Genomic DNA, 19,762 nt, shown 5'->3' on the forward strand with positions numbered 1-19,762 from the left:
TTTCTTCTGACTTCCAACCAAGCTAGAAGAGGTGCCTTCACTTCGCGGTGTCTTGGGAGCCACCGCTGGTGCGGCGTAAATACTGCAAAGGGTTGCCGATCATGAGAAGGAAATGCCCTAGTGAGTGAAGATGCCGTGAGTTTGGATGATTGCAGTCAGCAGATGAGGCACGGAGAGCGTAAGCGCGACATTCCATCATCGGTCTAGAGGCGCGGCACGCACTCTTCACCCGCCTCATTGTGATACATGCGCCAGAGCTGTAGGAGACTCGCGTACGGCGCCAGGTGTGTTGCACGCTTCGCGGATGCCGAGCGCCGGCTGTAGGACTTTGACACCGCGTGCTGTTGTGTCCCATGACTTTAACAGACCATTTGACAGCGCGTTTCGCTCGCGAGAATACCGCAAATTCCGCCGCTTGACTGGGTGCGTGCGGAAGAAGGTGGGCGAGGCGAGTCATGGGCCTATGAAGCGCGTGCTCGACGGCATCCAATCTTTGCGTTTGAATGGCAATCTTGGGTCAATGAATGGCGTCGCTGTGAAGGTGGATTCTCATCGTGCAATGAGGCAGCCCGGACCGAGGGGGACCGTGCGTTGGCAGGAGCGTTTGTACGTCTGCAACATGATCGAGCGTCCTCAGGCTTGCCTGCGGGCGCAAGTTCCGATCAGGATAATTTTCATGAGAGCGATATGCTCCGAGAGGAACGTGTCTCATGCTCGGGACATAAGACGTTAGATAGGCTGATTGTGTGTGTTGGCATGGGTTCTACATCTGCCCAGAAATAATAGGATCGTAATCAAGAGCACGACGTGTTATTGTTGCACGCACCGTAATGAAACATGGAGATCATAGTCGTAGAGAGATGTACCAGTCGTCAGGAACAGGGAGAAGGCGTACGTGGGATGAAGTGTGGAAACGATAGCATGTTCGCGTTTTCCAGAAGGTGGCCACGACCCTGTAAGAATATATCTCATGGACGAAATGAGAGTCGACCAGACGATCGATTGCAAGGTACAGCCTGTGTCTGGGTATTGATGTGCGAGGATGAGCGGATTATAACACCGATAATCGCTGATTGTGTGTGCTTTGTGACAGAGTCGAGTGGTTGATCGACGCCGGTGCAAGTTGGACGAGTACTTCTCATAGGCATGCTATTTCCCTTCACCGGTAAATGGCGGGTCATGCGATACCCTGCCTAAATCTTGAATCCCGAGATCACGTTATGATTCCTGGGCCGCGAGCAGAAGACAATGAAACCCCGTATCAAAACTCACCTATTGTATGCGGGGCTTGCCGTTCAATAGAGTACTTCGCAAGCGACAAGTGCATCTCCCGAAAATGCCATGAATGCCGTTCCATATCCGCAAACCGGCTGCCCATCGCATTGGACGAGCTGATGGCAGAGTCAGAATGACAGGCTGCCAGAAGGATCAGCTGTGTTCCATGGACTGGCGAGCCGGCGGAGCACTATACTGAAATCAGATCTGGGGGACGCGAGCCACAACGTGGCGATGAATACAATCGAGAAAAGGCACTGCCAAGGTGACATGCTATAGCGACAGTTGTCAGTTGGATAGGCGGGGTCTCTGCGCTGCAATCTCAGCGAACCTGGTGTAGAAGGAGCAGCGTGTGGCTGCAAGATCGTCTTTATTTATTGATTCCACACGCTTATTTTTAATTTGGGAGCACAGCGTAGTAGTTCATACACGGATTTGCATCCAGACTCGGAGACTGAACAGGGTGAAAAAGAACACTAGATGAAAATGGTGAGGTGGGCACGAGGCGGTGAGAAACAAACAGAAACGTTGAAGTCTAAATTGGAGCTATATTCCATTTGTGGGCTGCTGCTGTTCTCTCCGATCCGGGCCAGAAATCTGTCTGCTCTTTCTTTCTCCCTTTACGCGACCTAGTCTTTATGTCTCCCGCCTCGGTGAGCTTCTGCCTGTCTCGCTCTGTGTTAGAGCCCCGCGAGCTGTTCGTTCATCGTTCTCATCTGCTCTGCAGATCCTGGTGGACGAAAAGTTGCCCGTTCTTGTATTCAACTCCAATTCAGTCCGCCACGCAAGCCGGTCAAGCTATTCTTACAGAGTCCGAAGTCTACAACTACCATCATCATCGCTAGCCCCGGCAGGATCATGGAGCCGTCATCTGTCGCCGAGCAGCGAGCGACCGCCATCGCGAAATTGAAACGCGCCGCCTCTCTTCCGCGCATGAAGGATGGAAGACGGCCCCCGATGCACGTCGAAGCAGTCAGCGAGGGAGAACGAGTAGAGCACGATCGTGGAATAGATGAAGAGAGCGCTCAGGACTCTCAGGATTCGGACGGGAAGCAGGCGCAGCACGAGGAAAAGGTGGACCAAGGCCCCGGGACCGAAGCACCAAAGGAAGAGGTGAAGCGAGAAGAGGTCGGTGCACCACCGCCAGAGGCTCCAGCGGCGGAATCCACCCCTGTGCGTGCAAAACGACGCTCACGATCGCGGACACGGTCGAGGGGTTCCAGAGACATGAAGGGCAAGGCATCAACGAAGGCACCCTCGCATTTCAGCTCGGCAAGTCATACCAACGAATCCTCGGCGGATGAAAACTATACTTCGGCCCCTGGCGAAGATCCTCCACCTTCTCCTCCCCTCATATCGCCTGTTCCGATACCGTCAGCATTTGCTCTTCCCCCTTCCCGGTTTCTTGCCTCGCCTTTCTTCTACCCGGGGACATCATCGACTCCACTGCCTACACTAGATGATATCCAACATGGCATCGCACGGATGGGGTTATACCGGTCAAATAGCGCCGGTGCAGCTCGAGCGATGGCGATGTCGAAGCTCACGGGCGGGCGGGAGCCCGTGGACATGTCCTTCATCTCGCCGTCTCCTACACCGCCTCCGGGCGGTGCACGGCTGCAGCGAAACAACACAGTTGCCGGAGGTGAGCGGATAGCTGCACGCCGGCTGATGTTGCATCGGCTAGGGAACAGGATCAACCTAGCCGACGGCGACCAGACCAGTGGAGGGGAGGAGGTTGCAGCGCCGACAATACCACCTAAGCGTAGACGGCGCAGATCAAGACGCTCATCGCGTGCGTCGACGGTGGTTGATGACCGTGAAGAGCGGGAGCCGGCTTCGACTGCACCCACGACTCCCAATGTACCATCCACGCCTTTGCCACAGCCACCGCCGTTATACAATCCACCTGAACCACCCCGTCTTCCATCTTCTCCTCGGGCGACTAATGGAGATGCTGGGCGCGTGTCACCGCTTGCGAAAGCCAACGGGAATGCAGCTTATACTTATGAGAAACCCACCCTTCATCGAGGAGTGGTTGTTGAGGATGAGGACGATGTCCCTCAACACCTCTCACCTCGGCGTCCTCTTCCGCAACCACCCACGCCTGGTCGCGGCTTTACGCAGCTTCCCAATGTGCGACTTCCACTTGCTGCAGACGCTGCGACCAGCAGCAGTCCCACTGAGTCTGCGACGTCTGCAACCACTGTCCCGGTTTACCTCTCGCGCAATACTGGATTATCCTCTCGAGACGCGTTTCCTGCGAGCCCATTCGCCACGCCTTTGAGGGAGAAGCAATATCTGGACGAGGACGAAGAACAGGTGGTTTATCAAGAGGCGAGGAGTAGGTCGCGGTTGGCCCATGAGCGTGACCGTGAAAACGAGAAAAGCTGGGTGGCTGATTCCTGTGCGTAGTCCAACTTGTAATCCGACGCGACCACATATACTGACGAACGCTACAGTACCCGTCCGACGAATGCCTGTCGACGATGATGAGGACGACGATATCGAGGACGATGTTCGGGAGCCGGAACCAGAGGTCGAGGGTGGTGATGAGCGTCCCTCCGCTGAAAACTCCGATCGCCATTCAAATCGAAGCTATCCTCGTACATCTCCTCATCCTCCACCACGACCGGATCTGGTTGTAGAGCTCGAAACATCGCCAGAGCCTACCCTCGCGAACGGCCCTCCCTCGCCCATATCTCCTATCATTCCGCTCACGTCTGCAGCCAGGGATGCTCCAGCTGGTAGGCCAACATCTCCGATCACATATCCGACTCGCTTGTCGGTGGTGCCGAGCCAGTCAGATCGGTCCCCATCCAACACGGACTTCCCCGAGTGGGAGGACCAGCGGGCCACCCTGACAGACTCGACCATGAAGCGGGCCGCGGAGTCCACGAGCACATGGGAGAAGGTCAAGAACACGTTCTCGCTCAGCAGGAGCGGCTCGGTGAATGGCCGGAGATCTCGCGCGAACAGCACTGGCATCCGGGACAGAAGGAACAATACGGACTCGAGCGTCAGCCGGGAGAGTCGTACGAGTCTCACAAAGGAGAAAGGAGACCAGAGCCACGAGATACAGGTGCCCTCTGCATCGACGTCTATTGTCTCTCTGCCTATGGCAGCGTCGACCCACTCTGGGGTATCACCTGCCACTCCGAACGATTTGGCGGTGCAGTACAATTTCGAGTCAAATTCCAAGTTGTTCCCTTTCCCAGGCATCAAGGAGTTGGAGGAGCAACGCAACCGCGCAAGGGGCCTGTCGCAGTCGACATCGAATCCCGATATCGCGTCTGCTGGCGGGATGGGCACAGAAGCCACGTCGAGCTCAGGCTCATCCAATACAGCCACACGGGGTGTTGAAGCTAATAGAGAGCGCAAGCTGTCTCACCAGGCATCAGACAGCCGCCTTTTGCCGAAATTCAACACGGTGACTTCTCCGCCTCCCATAACGGCGGTATCGTCATCGAACTCGCAAGGAGACCAATTCAGCATGCACCCGACGGCTTCTGATGCGAGCACTACGGGATCCCTGAAGCTGCCCATGAATCGTGAGGGAGTGAAGAAGTGGCTAAATGCGAAAAGGAAGTTGTTCCCAACCCATACATCGCCGGTCCAGATTCCCGGAGCATCAACTTCTCCTAGTGCGGAGTCCCGTCCGCAGATGGGCAACAAGAAGCCATCTCTTTCAGACCTGTTGCTAGGTCGGAAAGAGATGGAGCTCGCTACGGAGTGGGAGGAGCCCAGTCCGGAAACGGCGCGTACCCCGAGCAGTGCTCCTAGCAGCGCGACGGTTGGCGTCAACACTGCGACCGCAGAGGAGAGGAAATTGACCGGTGTCCAAGTGCGAACAGAGGTGTTGGCAAGATTGGATACTGTTCCAGAGCCAGTTCTCCCCGTCAGAGCGGAGGTCGATGTACTAACCCGGACAAATGGTGTAATATCGCCTCCTTCCATGCTAGACTTTTCCAACTCCTATAGCTCACCGCCCGAACTGCTGTCATCCACAACTCCCGACCCACAGTCATCTTTGGAGGAATACACCAATCATTCGACGTCGGAGTCATATTCCGCGTCGATCTCATCTTCTCACCGATCCCCGGAACTACCAAGCAATGAAGCGTCACAAAGCGTGATTGTGTTGGAACGTCTCGATGAGATTCTCGGGAGAGGATCGAAAAGCTCGCCGTGGCCTAACACGATCGATGAACCGCCAAGGAAATTGATTCTCTCATCGCCTGTACTACAAGTTGCAAATGCAAACACGGTGAAAGATCGATTCTTGTTCCTCTTCGATGACATTCTGGTGATTGCCAAGCCCATCGTGCAAGACTCGGACGCGCTTTTGGAAACCATGAAACCTAGCCCTTTGGATAGGAAATTCATTGTGAAGAGTGTGTGTCAACTTCGTCAGCTCCGGCTCAGCAGCGATCGCGATGAATCTCGCGGCAAGGTGCCAGTGAACGCGAATCCGACAAAGCATCCAGTGATCCGCAGCTTCGTGCATCAATTTGCCAAAGATCCCGAACATGCTATCACCGCTCTCTTTAGCAAGACGACATGCAGCAGGGATGACCACATCGCTTTGGGTCAGTTGCTCTTTAGGACACTGGACCTAGATAGGATGAGGTTAGGGGAGTATCTAGCGCGACGGTCGTCCAAGGTCGTCATGAAGGCATACGTGGATAGCTTCGGACTTACGGGCGTGAGGGTTGACAAGGCATTCCGAGTCTATTTGCAGTCCATATGCATCCCGGCAAAGGTGGGGGCACTTGAATACCTCTTAGACTCGTTTGCCAGCCGTTGGTATGAAGCCAATGCGGGGATCGTTGCCTATGACAGAGACCTTGCCATACGGATTGTGCGTGCCATTGTGCAGCTCAACGAGGTCATGCATGGCAGCATTGCGGACGAGCCCGGGATGACGGGTTATCCCAAGCGAAACATTATCTCTCAGGACTTCATCACTAGCTTCAGACGGTTTGACCCAAGAAGTCTTGTCTCCGATGACCTGTTAGACAAGATATATGCATCAATCCGTCGTGAACGGCTGTCACAAGCTCGCGGACCCACCTCCGCCACCGACCCTCCTGACATTCCGATCACCATCAAACGTCCCCTCCCCTCCCGCCTGACATATCGTGTGCAGTCGGAGCCGATCGTCATGCGCATACCTCATCCAGATTCGCACTTGACCATCCAGCTCTTTGGTCAGGACTTGGTGTTTGATCCGCCTGTGCTCAACTTCTCTAAGTCTTCCGAGGCGTCCTTCCGTGTGATTGGTACTTCATTAGGCTCGAAATCTATCATTATGTGGCGTTCGGGACCAAACGCACTCCTCTACTCTGGACTTCCTTTCGGCAATCCTTTAGTAGTCGAACGAGCCTTCATGCGGAACACCTTCCAGGTCGCGTTCCTCAACCACACTGGAATGAAGCGACGGTATATGTTCAGCGTTGACGATCCTTTGATCCGACACCAGTGGACTGTCTCGCTGAGACAACAAATCGACATCGCGTCTTTGCAACCATCTCCGGGCAGCGCGTCAGGATCATCGGCCAAGGAACGACTAGCCCATGAGAATCTTGCGTTCAAAGTCTTGGAGGAGACTCTCATCCAGCCCGAGGAGGATGATTACCCTACACCGTTATCACCGGTGGATCAGGCATTTGCACGTCTCGTCGGTGCATCATCATCGCGACACGGAGCTCATGCGAGCATCTCGAGCACCAGGGCTCTGTTCGCTCCCCCCAATGGTTCCGGGGTCTCGGGTAATAGGCGGCGAGGCAACGGCCCTCATGTCCGGTCAAAGTCTCGGAGTCAAGTGTACCATCGCCACGGGCCCGGCAAGCTTGAGCACGATCTGAGTGATAGTCCCGACTTCCGCAGTGACGACGATCAACTCCAGCGCGAAGCATCTAGTCAATCGCATCAGCAACGGCTGTGGAGCGGACGCGATCTGGAGATTGTCTGTCGCCACAACAGCATGATCGCGCCAGTGCTGGCGTATTTGCAGACTGATAGAAGCGATCATGACCGAACCAACGGCACTATATCATAGACGGATGTCGTCGTGGAGCCCTCTCGCTGTACCCGTACGTTTAGTTCATCTGTCTGCATCGCTCTGGCTGATTCAAGATTTTCTAGACCCCCCTCTTTTTCAGCTTTGAGTTACTGCTATCGTCTTGTATATCATCTGCTGTCACCCTCGGACTCACTACGCTTGTTAAGATACATCCGCGTTCGTTAAAGTTCTGTCCTATGTGGAAGTAATATGTCCTCTCTCTTATGTTTAATGACTGCACCATCTGTACGTCTCGCATGTAACATGTTAATTATCCCTTCAGATCCCTTGTTGCGCCTTCTTAAGTACTTCCCAATGATTTTCTCCTTCATGACGGCTCATGTTGCGAATTCGACGCGTTGGAACACGGCCACGTGATCGCGTAGTAATGTGCTGCGGCCACATCAGTCTCACTTCCGCAAGCTCTCCATATGTTCGTGAACACACCGCTTTCCTGCAAAACAAATGCTGCATTTTCCAGGCGTTTTGGGACATGCATAATCTCTCCTACAGTCGTCCAGCTGCGTCAAATCACAGGCGCTGGTGGATCGCATAAGTCGCAAATCGCCGGTTGCGAAGAAGTTGGAACGAGAGACAAAAAGATGCTCTCACGAGATCAATCAAGTCGCGGCATTGAGATCTGTAACCATCGAAAAGGTAGCATTGACGGATAGACGGACTGAAATAACATACTATCAAGACAATGGACGCTCGAGCCTAACGACTGAAACACTGTGTAATGGTATAATGCGCTCGACGCACTCTAGAGCTTGCTTTTCGCCTGCAACACCTCCGTTACCTCCTCCTTCTTCTGCGCCCACATCGGGATTGGAATGTCGATACCGTCACCAAGACGAGCGTATGTGAACATCCCGAGACGCGACATTGGCCGCAGCTTTGCGGGGTCGACGTTTACGCCGTCTGAGGACAGGACGGCGTTGCGAACGTGCATCAGTTTGATGCTTCCCATGATGAACGTGTTGGTCATCTCAGGGCCGTAATTCGAGTAGAGATCATGCGAGTGGAAGAGCTACAAAAGGATCGGTAAGCAGATCTGCAGTTTGGGGATAACCCTATTCTCACCTCGCATTCGAAACTGATGGCGCTTTCTTTTACTCGTGCAGGCTTGATCAGCGTCTTGATAGCGAGATGTTACCATCAGCCAATGAGGGAGGCGAAATAGGATGATATTGACGTACACTCGGTACTGGTGTGAGCCCGCTGACTAGCCATTCGTCTACCTCCGGAGGAGCATCAATCGAGCAAGCATTCGCCGCGTCAAGGAAAGGCTCGCTGATGATATTAACCGTGAAGGTCTTGGTAGCAAGTATGTTGTCTCGCGTGTTCTTGCCGATCCCCTGGAAGATCGCGAACGACACGCCGACCATCGGAGGATCATGAGCAAGCTATGAAAGCGGACGTCAACTTCCTGTTCCGGAAGGACGATCAAGCGTCATACCAGGGAGAAGTAGCTGTTCGGAAGAAGCGGTGATCAATGATCTGCAGAACACCCGAACTGCCCTGGATCGTACCTCATGGGTGCAAGGTTTGGAACGCCATCCGCTGATAACGAAGAGATAAAGGCGATTGGGCGAGGGATTATTGAGCTTGTAAGCAGGAAGTACACGTCCCTATTACCTCAACATCAGGTGAATCCAGCCTCGAAGGTGAGCCTTAGCACTCACTTGCCGTGCGTCTCCTTCAGCGTGTAGCTCTTCCAGCCCAGCTTCTCGTCTTCCTTCCATTGCTTGGCCATTTCACTGGACTCCGGTGAAAGACCTTCTCCCCACTTCCATCCAGGATTGGGACTTTGCGTCAGCTTGAACGATGGCGCTGAGTTGAATTTTGGCAGGCCAGACTCAGAACCTCGAGCCGAGGATGTGCCAAACGAGCGAATGAAGCGACTCGACGCTGAGAGGAGGCGTTGGAACATTGTGGAGTTCTCAAAGCAGGCGTGAGCTAGGGTTCCAAGAACTGAACTTCTCCGTTGCCCTGCGTTCTTCTAAGTAGCGGAGGGACCTCGGGAAAAGCCATTCCTCCATTCGATACGCACACGGGACTCGAGTCGGACGGGCGCCGTGGGTGCTCTGATCTACGTCTCCGGTTCAAGCGAGTGACACCAGCTGGGCTGGCGTGCGTCCTACTTTTAGTCAGTGTGAAATGCACTGTCATGGCACCCCGGTATGCATCAGGCACTGTATATTAATTCATGTGCTCTCGCGCACTGAAAAGGCATGGAGGGTCAATTTGAGATCTGCAAAGTAAAGACACAGTGTCAGGAGCCGTCTGAACAGATCGACGCGAAATGCCGGCACTGAGTAAGTCATGAGTAAGGTTTTCTCAAAAGATGACCAAGGAGGATAAAACGAGCCGGCAATCGCTTGCATTGTCCAATCGGATAGTGATGAGCCAGTCAGCGGTAGCATACCCGCATTTCCGTGAGAATATTAACGTTGGGAACGATCCCACCCAACTACGCTGGCAGGTTTCCGGTGAGATACTGCGGGTCGGGTGCGTGAACTGCCGCTATTGAGTTTGCATGCGTCAGTACAGGCTCGAGAAACTCGATGAGAAGAAATGGGGATTCAGGCACGATCGTGGAGAAACGAAGACATGAGGCAGCTTGATCTAGTGTATGAGTCGTCATAATAGATGATGCACAGTTACAGACCACTGGGGTTTCTATCGAGGAAGGAAAGCAGATGGGAAATGCAGGACAGGGTCCCTAATTCCGTGCAGAAAGTCCGGCGACAGATGCTGTTGACCGAACGTGAAAGACTGGGAAGGAATCGCCAGGTAGGGATTGTACTCCTCTTGGTTTTGAGTCCAAGGGACGTTCTCAGAGGCCGATACTGCAGGCCACCAATCGTAGCTAGGCATAATGGGGGCCGCAGGTGTCGGAAAAGGAATGCCCGGATCAAAGAAATCTGCGAGAAGGCTGGCGTGGAGATCTTGCACGCTGTCTCGAGACTGATTGTTGGTCTGCGGAGTCGCATACGAGTGACGGACGTCGGATGTAGCTGGGGGCACAGTGGGTACGACCAGTGCTTGATAGTCTTGTTGATGTGATTGAGACATGCGTTCCGTATCAGGCATGTTCTCAGCGGGTCGCTTCCGAGAGGGGCCGACAGAGGTACCCAAATCCAAATTAAAGTGAACGCTGGCACCGCGGAGCAAATCCCCCACTCGAGCCGCCATAGGCCACACACCCTGGAAGAAATCTCCCAGATTAAACGGCGTCACTACATAAGCTGCGAAACATACTCTCATATGGTCACATGCAGCGATGCAATCTCGTAGGCCCAGCATGGCTCGAGGCTCTGAATGTCGATGCTTCACTGCATATCCACAGGCGATGCGCTCAGGAATTATCCATGTTCTGTTCTGTATGATAGGACGGCTCACGCGTAATTATGTGCATGATTCTGGAGACATCTCAGTACCGATCTTCAATTCATACATAATTCACGTACCCTGCACTTTGCAAATACGTCGTGAAGAAGGGCGATCCCCACTTCAAGTCATAATTTTGATGGTAAAACGTGGCTACATATCTTGTATCAGCATTTTATCGAGGATGTCGGCCTCGGAGAATCTGTTTACCGAAAGTGGCAATATGAGAAGCAGCACTTTGACAATAATCAAGTGATTTCCAAGGGATAGCGTCGGCATGATTTGATGACGGCCTGGGCGACGTGCTCAAGCTTGAACATGTCTATCAGCTTTTTTTGCTCATGAAAATTGCTGCTACATACTCGAAATTCTTCGGTATGCTTCCACAGAAGCAGGTAAGTAATGAAATTATGAAAAGATCGACATGGTTGCACTCACAATGGTCTGTGGAGATAAAGCATGACAGCCCAGTATTGACAATGTAGCGTCAGAATGTGCGGTGCCGGACAAGGCTTCTTACTGGTGGATGAGAATTTCAGCGGCTCCGGTAGGTTGATAGACCAGTTCATCAAGCGCGTGTGGAGTTCTTCCATAATCTGACGCCGTGGCAATGTGGAGACACGCGTGACAGGATATATCTTCTCTATCACTTGTTCGTGGATGACCGCTGCACGCAATTGCGGACAATTGAGTCAGCAAGAGTGATCTTCCAGAGGAAGATCACGACGCACACAGGGATGCAGTTTCACGGAAAAAGCTAGATGACCTGGCAGGCGCGGGAGGGATCGCGTGACCAGAGCTGTTGGTATGTAAAGCAATCCACTGTTCTTCTGCGTCACGCTGGAACCATGAATTGTTTTAGTTCCCCCCCCCCCCCCTCGTGCAAGCAATATCATGCGCACCTCACTAACCTCCGGTAGAGGCGTGGAGAAGTCACCTTCATGGATAGCCATCGGTCGCCCTTATGGCACTTAATTTCAGCAAGGCAGCGATTGCATTGAAGGCACACATACCAAGAGTCTGCGCTGAATACCTGACCCAACACCACGATGAGCGTGCGTTAACGTCCACTCATGGATTACTCGTCTCACCTATCAGCCAGACAGCATGCCCACCAGATGCGTCTCCGGATGCTGTTCTCCTTGGCCGTGAATAGCTCTTCTCCGTGGTTTTGCCACTTCTCGGAATTACGGTTAAGTCCTAGGTCATAGGCCTTGCGAAAGTGCCGTGCTGAGTTTCACGGGTCATACACGTAATCCACTTGAAACATACCATCCTAACAGCCATCCCTGTTCGTGTAAAAATGGGTTTCAGTGTGTCGGTCAACAACCATTAATTTCACATGCACTCTCGAGCCACAAGCAACGTCCCATTCACAGTACACGCACTAGCCAGCTATGCACTGTGATCGATGCAAAGGCACGCCAGAGTGAATTCTCCTAACCCTTCACGATTTTTAGCATATATCACGCTGTTAGCGATCACGTCTGTCTTTGCATCGATCATCGTGCATAGTTAAAACGCAAAATCTATCATGTCTACTAAGCCAAAGTTCTGTCCCAAACTCACCTACGTGTAGCCATCCTTCTTCAAGACTTCCTGGATCCGAAAGGTAAATGTCAAAGCGTTTGTATTTATTCGACACCCACCTATACCAAGCTCCCGCACACCAAGCAAGATCAGTGCCTGTACGGTCGACGTCCGGCTCTCTTGGTACATCTTGTCTACGCATTTGGTGAACATGAGCGGATCCTCACTAACCAAGAACAGCATGACATTCGGAACTCACCAAGTACCTTGCGTGCACTTATCGCATACTGTGCGGCGAGCTTCGGGTCCTCAGGCTGTTGAGCAAACGCAAACATAGCAAACAGCAGCAATTCTGACAGCTTCTGCATGCGTTCGGGCTTTAATGGTAGCAAGCTTTCGTCAATCCTCGAGTTGCTGCTCTCGTGTTGATATCCTCGCTTGCTGACCGCGTGATGAGTCAGTGGGATGAATGCGATAGACAATGAGCGGCCAACTTCGCTTCATACTGCTCCACGAATGCCTCCTTGTCAATCACGGGGAACGCCGAATTGATATATGTGAAGTACATTTCCACCAGCTCATCTTGGACGCTGTAAGAAGGCAGTCGGATGTCGGCATCGCCGCGTCTATCATTAGCGTTTGTGCTCTCGGTTGGGAGACCACCTGGCCATAACTTCGACATTGGGAAGTTCCAGATCCCACCGACGTTGCGGGCATCCCATCGTTTGTCCCTAGCTAGAAAAATGAGCCCAGAAGAGTTTCCGTGGTATCTGACCTATAGCAATATCTTAGTTGCCACGAATCAATGACTCAAAACTCAGCCTTTTACCTCCTTGTTCTCATCTATTGATAGGTTGCCGAATGCGTCCGCACAGTCATCCAACTCATCCTTGTCAGTATCTAACACATATTATCGACTCGATCCACATCGCCGCTGTTGTCGCTGCTTACCGTCCATAGGATGTAAGTCGTTCCACTCTGGATCAGGTACATTCGATGCCGGTGCTAAACGCCGCTTGCGTTTAGCCCGTTCCCTGCCATCGTTCGTGGGGCGCCTCGCATTGTCAGGAGGGTGTGCTTGTGGTGCAGTATCCAGTGAACGGGAGGCATTAGCCGTGTTTGCCTCTTGCTGCTGCCCGGACCAGTGTGCAAGAGACTGTGACAGGCGATCCTGCCATTCAAGTGTAGGTCGAGCCAGAGCAGTTGGATCTGAGCGTGTGATGAGCATATAGTCAACTGCGGAGTTAGCAGCATGCACCTTTCTGAGTGACACTCTCGCGCGTGACGCGGGACTGCCGCCGTGAACGGTCGCTCACTTGTTTCTGCTGAGCCACACTGACGATTGAAGCGAAGAAATTGTCCTGCGTAGGGTCTACCGATCGCTGTGACCTTCCACTGGGCCCCTAAGGAACGCCTCACTTGAGTAACAACTTTAAACACCGAGCGAACTGATAACCTACGAACGGCCCGGAGTCAACGCCGTCCAGGATACTCCGCGCGAGAGAATCTCTTTTGAGATCAGCGACGATCCCCTTCGTACGAGGATCTTTGGAGCTCATGATCGCTGCCAGCACGCTCTCCATTTGGTGAAGCCGGCGTTCTAATGCCTGGATGTACCCCTTCGGCGGCCCGCGCCTGAAAATTGGACCTAGTAGAAGGGTTTCGCTTCTGCTATGTATCTATTGCGCAATGGGCTAGCTAACCTGAGAACGTGCACTCTGCAAGAGAAACGCTTCATTCAGCGGTCGCCATGGACGCGTATATGCGGTTTTAATACCTGCACCTGCAGCTTGACAACTTCTGCATTGCTCTCCGCCATTGAGTGCGGGTTCGCACTTGCTCTTTGATCTGCGGCATCTATCACAGGCTGTATGCAGAAATTCAAATTGGCCAGGGACCGTTCGAGGTTCCGCCGACACCGCGAAAGCTCACCTCGTGAAGTTCTTTTGATGCTCTGGGTTGCTGCGCTTCCAGATGCACCATCTCCGCCTTGCAGCTCCTCTTCTGACCTTTCCGATCCCTCTTCTTGCGCTGCAGGAGACATGAAAAGGAGGTTGCCAGGCACTGGCCAACAGTCTCGAATGAATTGCAAAATACAATTGTCTAATTCGACTTCGTGCGTGTGCGATAGGCGACCGTTGAACCAAGATTGAGATCACAGGCCCTTGAATTTGAGAGCGGCCAATTCAGCGCGTTCGATGAATACGCTACGGGATCGCCAGCAGTTGGAAGTCCATATCAGAGAGCTTACAGCGAGTGTTTCGTTTATTTGTCATGTTCTTTTGTCGTTGTGGTTCAGGGTCCTCGGCAGATGTCATATTGATCCGACTCATGGGTCACACGGATGTAGTGACGAAGATTGACGATTGCGGCGCTGAATTTTATTATATTATGAGAATGTCTTTTAGTGATAGCTTGAAACCTCGATTCCAAGACTTGACTACCGCACGTCTCATACAAATTCGAATCATGCAACCATAGGCAGAGACTTTGAGGCGCAACCTCGCGTGGTTCACAGTGAGCGTCGTCGAGGCTTGCGGAGGCTATGTGGCCACCAGGACGTGTTTCATGGAGCGGGATAATGAGCCGAGTTGGCAGGTTTGCGATCATCGACGCATCAATGTTGCAATTCTCCCATCATGCATCACACGTATTATAGCGAGATTAGTCGATTCCATTGCCATCTTTGTTTGGCTTTCGATTTTTGTTGACACGGTTACGTACACCAGGGAGGCTGGACACGATTGCAAACTCCGAGTTCTTTGGCACGGCTGCAATTTAAACCGTGGTACTACTTTAAGAGTGTGTCTTCGAGATGATCATAACAGCTTGACAGGATATTGTTCTGCATATCGACTTACGCAAGCAAAACACTCAATATGAAGAGCAATCAATGGGTATCCAGCAGAGTCAGCTATCCCTCGACACAGCATGGAAGCCGCGATGTCGGCTAAACATTTTGATAAGAAGACGAGACCCCGTGGAGTAGAGCAAGAAATCCTTCAGGCCCGGGCACATATGACGTTGATCGATGCAAGCAAGTGCTAAATATCAACGTTTCAACGTTTAACCTCATCAACAGCATTTCAGCACCATGTCCGGCCTCGAGAACACAAAGTTTGAGTCTTCCTCGCTGAAAGGTTCATATGCCTGGACGGAAACATTGAAGGGGGTTTACTATGGCTCAGGTTCGCTCAAGACCGCGCTGCCTAAACTGTTGCACATTGTTGGAGGGACCAAAGCGCTGATTGTAACAGGGAAAAGTTTGTACGAGAAGGTGCATGCAGGTTCAACCACCCTCAACATTGTACTGATTGGCTCCATTCTTTTAGACGGATGTCGTCAAGAGGGTGGAAGCCGTTCTCAAGGAGCGCCAAGCGTATGGTGGCACTTTTCATGAGATACGACAGCACTCGCCAGTTGCGGATATTCATAAGGGGTTGAAAGTGTTCGAAGACGTGGGCGCAGATATCATCATCTCCGTCGGAGGAGGCTCGCCAATTGACGCATCAAAAGCAATCTTGTACTTCCACCAGCAGAAGACCGGCGGAGAGTTCTTGAAACAGATCGCCATTCCGACGACGCTCAGTGCTGCGGAGTATACTGTTGGTCGCACCTTCATTGAATTTGGACATAGTATGCTGACTTCATTTCAACAGGAAGGCGCAGGATACACCAACGAGGAGGGCAGCAAAGTCCTCGTGGCGAACCCGCAGCTAGCTCCTGCGGGAATTATCCTTGACGCTGAATTGACACTCGCGACGCCTGAATGGCTTTGGTGAGACTCGTCATGAGCTAATCCAACGATGTTCCCATTCATTGCTTCCTTGTCCCAGGCTATCCACAGGAATGCGTGCAGTAGACCATGCAGTCGGTGCGTATCATGTTGACACCTGATAGCGGCATTTGCTGAGCCTTAGTCTCCACTCAGAGAATCTGTACAGACCGTTTGTCCCTCCGCCCATCAAGCACCTCTGCTATGCCGCCCTCGCTGATCTCTTCAAGTATCTTCCGGAATCAAAGGCCAACCCAGAGGCGATTGATGTCAGGCAGAGGCTCCAGATTGCATCGTGGATGAGTCTCTGGCCTCTCAAACCGGAGAAGTACAGGTAAACCGCTTACAAATAAAGCCATAGAATGAGATTCAATGAGTGACTGTAGTGGTGCTGGTCTTCTGTCTCATACTCTTGGACACAAGTTGGGCGCGACGTACAACATTCCTCATGGGATCACGTCTGTACGTGCTTAGATCGTCTTTCATGAGCCGTCCGCTGATTATACTGACTTTCACCATCCAGTGCCTGACTCTGGCGCCGACGGTTGCGCTGAAAGCCCAGATCGCCTCTGAGGAGGACAAGGAGTGGCTCTCTGGCGTTCTTTTCCATCTTCGCGAGCAGCCCACAGGCTCGTAAAATGGCGACGTGCTCAAACTGTCGAGCCTCATTGACAGGTGCGTTCATCAAAGCCGGAACACCCAGAGAATGCTGACTAGGTGCACGTAGACTGGTGAAGAATCTGGGACTGCAGTCCAACCTGGAAGAATACAAAGTCCCCAAGACCGACGTGCCCAAGATTGCGGAGCTCGCTGTGGGCAGCAGGGATGATCCGACGTATCCGCAGGTGGTGAAGCTGTTGGAGGGGTTGTATCCGAAGTAAGAAGAGATGTACAGTAGTCGCGGCCGCCGACGATGTCCCGTAACGCCTTAGTTTATTTGTATTTCCCATTCGTCACCGGACGCCTGGTCTTCCTCATCGACTGATGATGACCCGCTCAGTCATATACACAACATTTACGAGCGAAAGCGAGCGAATTGCACGTCGCGGATGACGGAACCGAGCGTCTGCATGTAAACGCTGTCCCCGACCACGACATCCTCACCCGCTGTCTCTGAGTTCCAGCATCGTCTCACCACCGAGGACGGCGATTTTCAGCAAATAGAGCGGTTTCGGCAGTCATCGTTCTCAGAGCCCGCCACCGACGTGCCAAGACGGTTACAAGGCGGCTTTAATCCAGATGTTGCAGCTCAGTCGGTCAGCTCGCGCTCCCCACACCTCCCACATCGGCGCAGGGCCGAGCAGAGTCAATCAAAACCACCTGACCACATCTCGGTGCACACGGACGCGGAGAACAGGACAGGCACAGGATCAGCGTCGGACGTTCACGGCGCTCTGCTCTCATACGTGTTTCAATTTGATAGAGTTTCCTACACGTATATCAGTGTCTCCGTTCCTTGTGCCTGTGCAGCAGCACGCATCCCAGGCCATACCGATGAGCACTCTTGGTGCGCGACGACCATATTCGAGCGAGGCGAAGGGGAAGGACCCCCGCAAGCCGACCGAGGACCTGCACGATCACCATAAGGAAGACCCTCACGAACACGGCCATGAACACTCACATACCCACTCGCACTCGCACTCGATATTCGGCGCGATGACACACACGCACGGACCAGGCGAGGAGGGGGCCGGGCATGACGCGGAGCAGATCGTCGAAGCGTTGAAGAAAGGCACAGGTATGTGGACACTGTACGTCTCGCCGCGCGCTCGCTGCATGGAAGACTGACTGGAGGATGTACGGGACGGACGCAGGCGACCGGGGAAGCAGAATCACCATCATCGGCCTCTTTTCGAACATTGGGCTCACGGCGTCGAAGGGCCTCGCAGGCTGGTACATGAACTCGGCGTCGCTGCTCGCCGATGCAGGTCACTCTGCGAGTGGTGCGTCCTCACAACGACTATAGTGTGCTCATCCCAACTTACATTGGCGTACAGACCTTCTCGGAGATTTGGTGACGCTCCTTACGTGGAGGGTCTCGCGCAAGCCGCCATCAGAACGCTACCCGTACGGATACGGCAAGTTCGAGGTGCTCGGCACGACAGCAGTCTCGCTCATGCTCACTGGGGGGGCACTCGGGATCGGGATCCACTCGTTCGCGCTGCTCATGGATGCGCTGTCGCAGACAGCAATCGACCTACCGTCAGGCACTGTCGCCGACATGCTCGCAACGGTTGCACAGGCATCGCATCATATACCAATCGCGCACGCGCATGAACATGCACACGCGCTCGACCCGAACGCGGCGTGGTTCGCTGCGGCGAGTGTCGTCGGGAAGGAGTGGCTGTATCGGGTGACGAAGCGAGTGGCGAACGAGGAACACAGCCCGGTGCTGTTTGCGAACGCCATCCACCATCGGAGCGATGCGTACTCGAGTGCGGTTGCACTTGTCGCGATCCTGGGGACGTGGTGGTTCCCGCATCTGCCGCTTGACCCGATCGGAGGTAGGCGCGTTCTTCTTCAACTGAGACCCGATAATTGAGAGGCGGTCGTTCAGGCATCATGGTGTCGATTTTGATCATCAGGCAAACCCGGGGGGTCTTGATGAATGCTCTGCACCAGCTCACGGATGGGAGCGTGTCCTCTCAGACAAGGACCATCCTGATGGACGCCCTCACGCCTCTCCTCCCTAGCCAACCAACAGCAAATATATCCACTTCGCCTGCGCCCACGTCATTACAAACACAGGTCGCGAATCGCAGCGAGAGCCTGCTCGGGATCCGCGACCTCCGCGCGATGCGGTCCGGGGCGCGGATGTTCGTCGACCTCACTGCAGACGTGCCGCGGACGCTCAACGTGGAGGAGACGAGCGAGCTGGAACGGACGATCACGGACGCACTGAAGAAGGCGCGAAGAGAGGTGACGGAAGTGAGGGTGAAGTTCCATCCTGTGGATGCAGATGAGATCGTACGTCACCATGGGCGGGAAAACGGTGATGAAGGCCGTCATCATAACCACGATCGCTGAGCATTACGAAGAGCAATAGACGTTCTTACTACATGCTAATTCCATGCTGCCGTCTTGCCTCCGACTGGAGTCTATGCCAGCGTCAGCCACCATCACCACTTGCACCTCGCGAGCGGATCACCGCTCGTACAGTGCGGCTTAACGCAAGCAATGTGTGTGGGTAGCAAACCCACGTACGAGTGGTGAGCTCACTCGATGTGGATTCGATAGATCGATGATCGCCTTGGACCAGTGAGATTGAAACAGCTTTTCATAGACTGAGTTTCTTTCTTTGCTGTGTGAGGTACGGCAACAGGGCACATATGGCTATGTTGTGAAAGTCTCAGCGGCTTGAGATTTGTAGACGTCGTGCATGTTGTGAATCTGGGGTTGAGGCTTTAATATGAGCAGGCCATCAGAACTACCCTCTATGTAGCTTGACAGCATTGTACTTGCTCTTTAGTGGTAGTGACCCAGTGAAAGCAAAGGCCACTGAAATCAGATACAGCTCGATACTCACAGTTTATACACTTTCTATTGTCGAATTTGATTGCAATATGCGGTGCAGGACATGCGGATGACGTCACGCGCCAGGCGTCATTATGTACACTTTTGGCAATCTGCCTTCCTTACAAGGCAACTCCCAGCAGTGGTTTGGCCTCTGCTGTCGAGATCTATCGCACGCACATATGCATATATAGAGAGTTAAAAGCCGGATG

At 53.2% G+C, this 19,762-nt stretch overlaps 5 protein-coding genes across 5 annotated transcripts; 3 read left to right on the forward strand and 2 right to left on the reverse strand.

Moving 5' to 3' along the window:
* Nucleotides 1–2,133: 2,133 nt before the first annotated feature.
* LAESUDRAFT_657435 (uncharacterized protein) lies at nucleotides 2,134–7,336 on the forward strand (the record flags this gene model as incomplete). Its single annotated transcript, XM_040904688.1, has 2 exons — nucleotides 2,134–3,682; nucleotides 3,738–7,336. 2 exons carry the CDS (start codon nucleotides 2,134–2,136, stop codon nucleotides 7,334–7,336), a joined length of 5,148 nt encoding a protein of 1,715 aa, XP_040762323.1.
* A 766-nt stretch (nucleotides 7,337–8,102) lies between these two features.
* On the reverse strand, nucleotides 8,103–9,272 carry LAESUDRAFT_657576 (flavo protein oxygenase; the record flags this gene model as incomplete). Its single annotated transcript, XM_040904697.1, has 6 exons — nucleotides 8,103–8,369; nucleotides 8,423–8,476; nucleotides 8,539–8,745; nucleotides 8,799–8,811; nucleotides 8,872–8,970; nucleotides 9,025–9,272. 6 exons carry the CDS (start codon nucleotides 9,270–9,272, stop codon nucleotides 8,103–8,105), a joined length of 888 nt encoding a protein of 295 aa, XP_040762324.1.
* A 749-nt stretch (nucleotides 9,273–10,021) lies between these two features.
* LAESUDRAFT_715402 (uncharacterized protein) lies at nucleotides 10,022–14,306 on the reverse strand (the record flags this gene model as incomplete). Its single annotated transcript, XM_040907150.1, has 21 exons — nucleotides 10,022–10,549; nucleotides 10,604–10,718; nucleotides 10,813–10,885; nucleotides 10,943–11,025; nucleotides 11,095–11,112; nucleotides 11,171–11,399; nucleotides 11,464–11,572; nucleotides 11,635–11,693; nucleotides 11,746–11,765; nucleotides 11,824–11,945; nucleotides 12,005–12,021; nucleotides 12,302–12,331; nucleotides 12,382–12,456; nucleotides 12,522–12,703; nucleotides 12,757–13,037; nucleotides 13,092–13,162; nucleotides 13,214–13,471; nucleotides 13,521–13,665; nucleotides 13,723–13,910; nucleotides 13,966–13,980; nucleotides 14,195–14,306. 21 exons carry the CDS (start codon nucleotides 14,304–14,306, stop codon nucleotides 10,022–10,024), a joined length of 2,730 nt encoding a protein of 909 aa, XP_040762325.1.
* Nucleotides 14,307–15,356: 1,050 nt separating this feature from the next.
* LAESUDRAFT_737827 (iron-containing alcohol dehydrogenase) lies at nucleotides 15,357–16,918 on the forward strand (the record flags this gene model as incomplete). Its single annotated transcript, XM_040910824.1, has 7 exons — nucleotides 15,357–15,539; nucleotides 15,595–15,867; nucleotides 15,922–16,040; nucleotides 16,183–16,371; nucleotides 16,424–16,499; nucleotides 16,561–16,670; nucleotides 16,765–16,918. 7 exons carry the CDS (start codon nucleotides 15,357–15,359, stop codon nucleotides 16,916–16,918), a joined length of 1,104 nt encoding a protein of 367 aa, XP_040762326.1.
* A 165-nt stretch (nucleotides 16,919–17,083) lies between these two features.
* LAESUDRAFT_727753 (uncharacterized protein) lies at nucleotides 17,084–19,563 on the forward strand. Its single transcript, XM_040909285.1, has 4 exons — nucleotides 17,084–17,775; nucleotides 17,852–17,980; nucleotides 18,035–18,541; nucleotides 18,595–19,563. The coding sequence occupies exons 1-4, from the start codon at nucleotides 17,532–17,534 to the stop codon at nucleotides 19,062–19,064; spliced, it is 1,350 nt and encodes a 449-aa protein (XP_040762327.1). The 5' UTR covers nucleotides 17,084–17,531; the 3' UTR covers nucleotides 19,065–19,563.
* Nucleotides 19,564–19,762: the final 199 nt, after the last annotated feature.

This window comes from Laetiporus sulphureus (assembly GCF_001632365.1).
Source record: "Laetiporus sulphureus 93-53 unplaced genomic scaffold LAESUscaffold_31, whole genome shotgun sequence".
Taxonomy (NCBI): domain Eukaryota; kingdom Fungi; phylum Basidiomycota; class Agaricomycetes; order Polyporales; family Laetiporaceae; genus Laetiporus; species Laetiporus sulphureus.

Excerpts from the sequence above, each read along its gene's own strand:
- LAESUDRAFT_727753 (XM_040909285.1), top strand. The coding sequence starts at position 17,532 with ATGAGCACTCTTGGTGCGCGACGACCATATTCGAGCGAGGCGAAGGGG. Across the intron at positions 17,776-17,851 it reads AGCGTTGAAGAAAGGCACAG|GCGACCGGGGAAGCAGAATC; the intron begins GTATGTGGACAC and ends GGACGGACGCAG. Across the intron at positions 18,542-18,594 it reads GCCGCTTGACCCGATCGGAG|GCATCATGGTGTCGATTTTG; the intron begins GTAGGCGCGTTC and ends GCGGTCGTTCAG.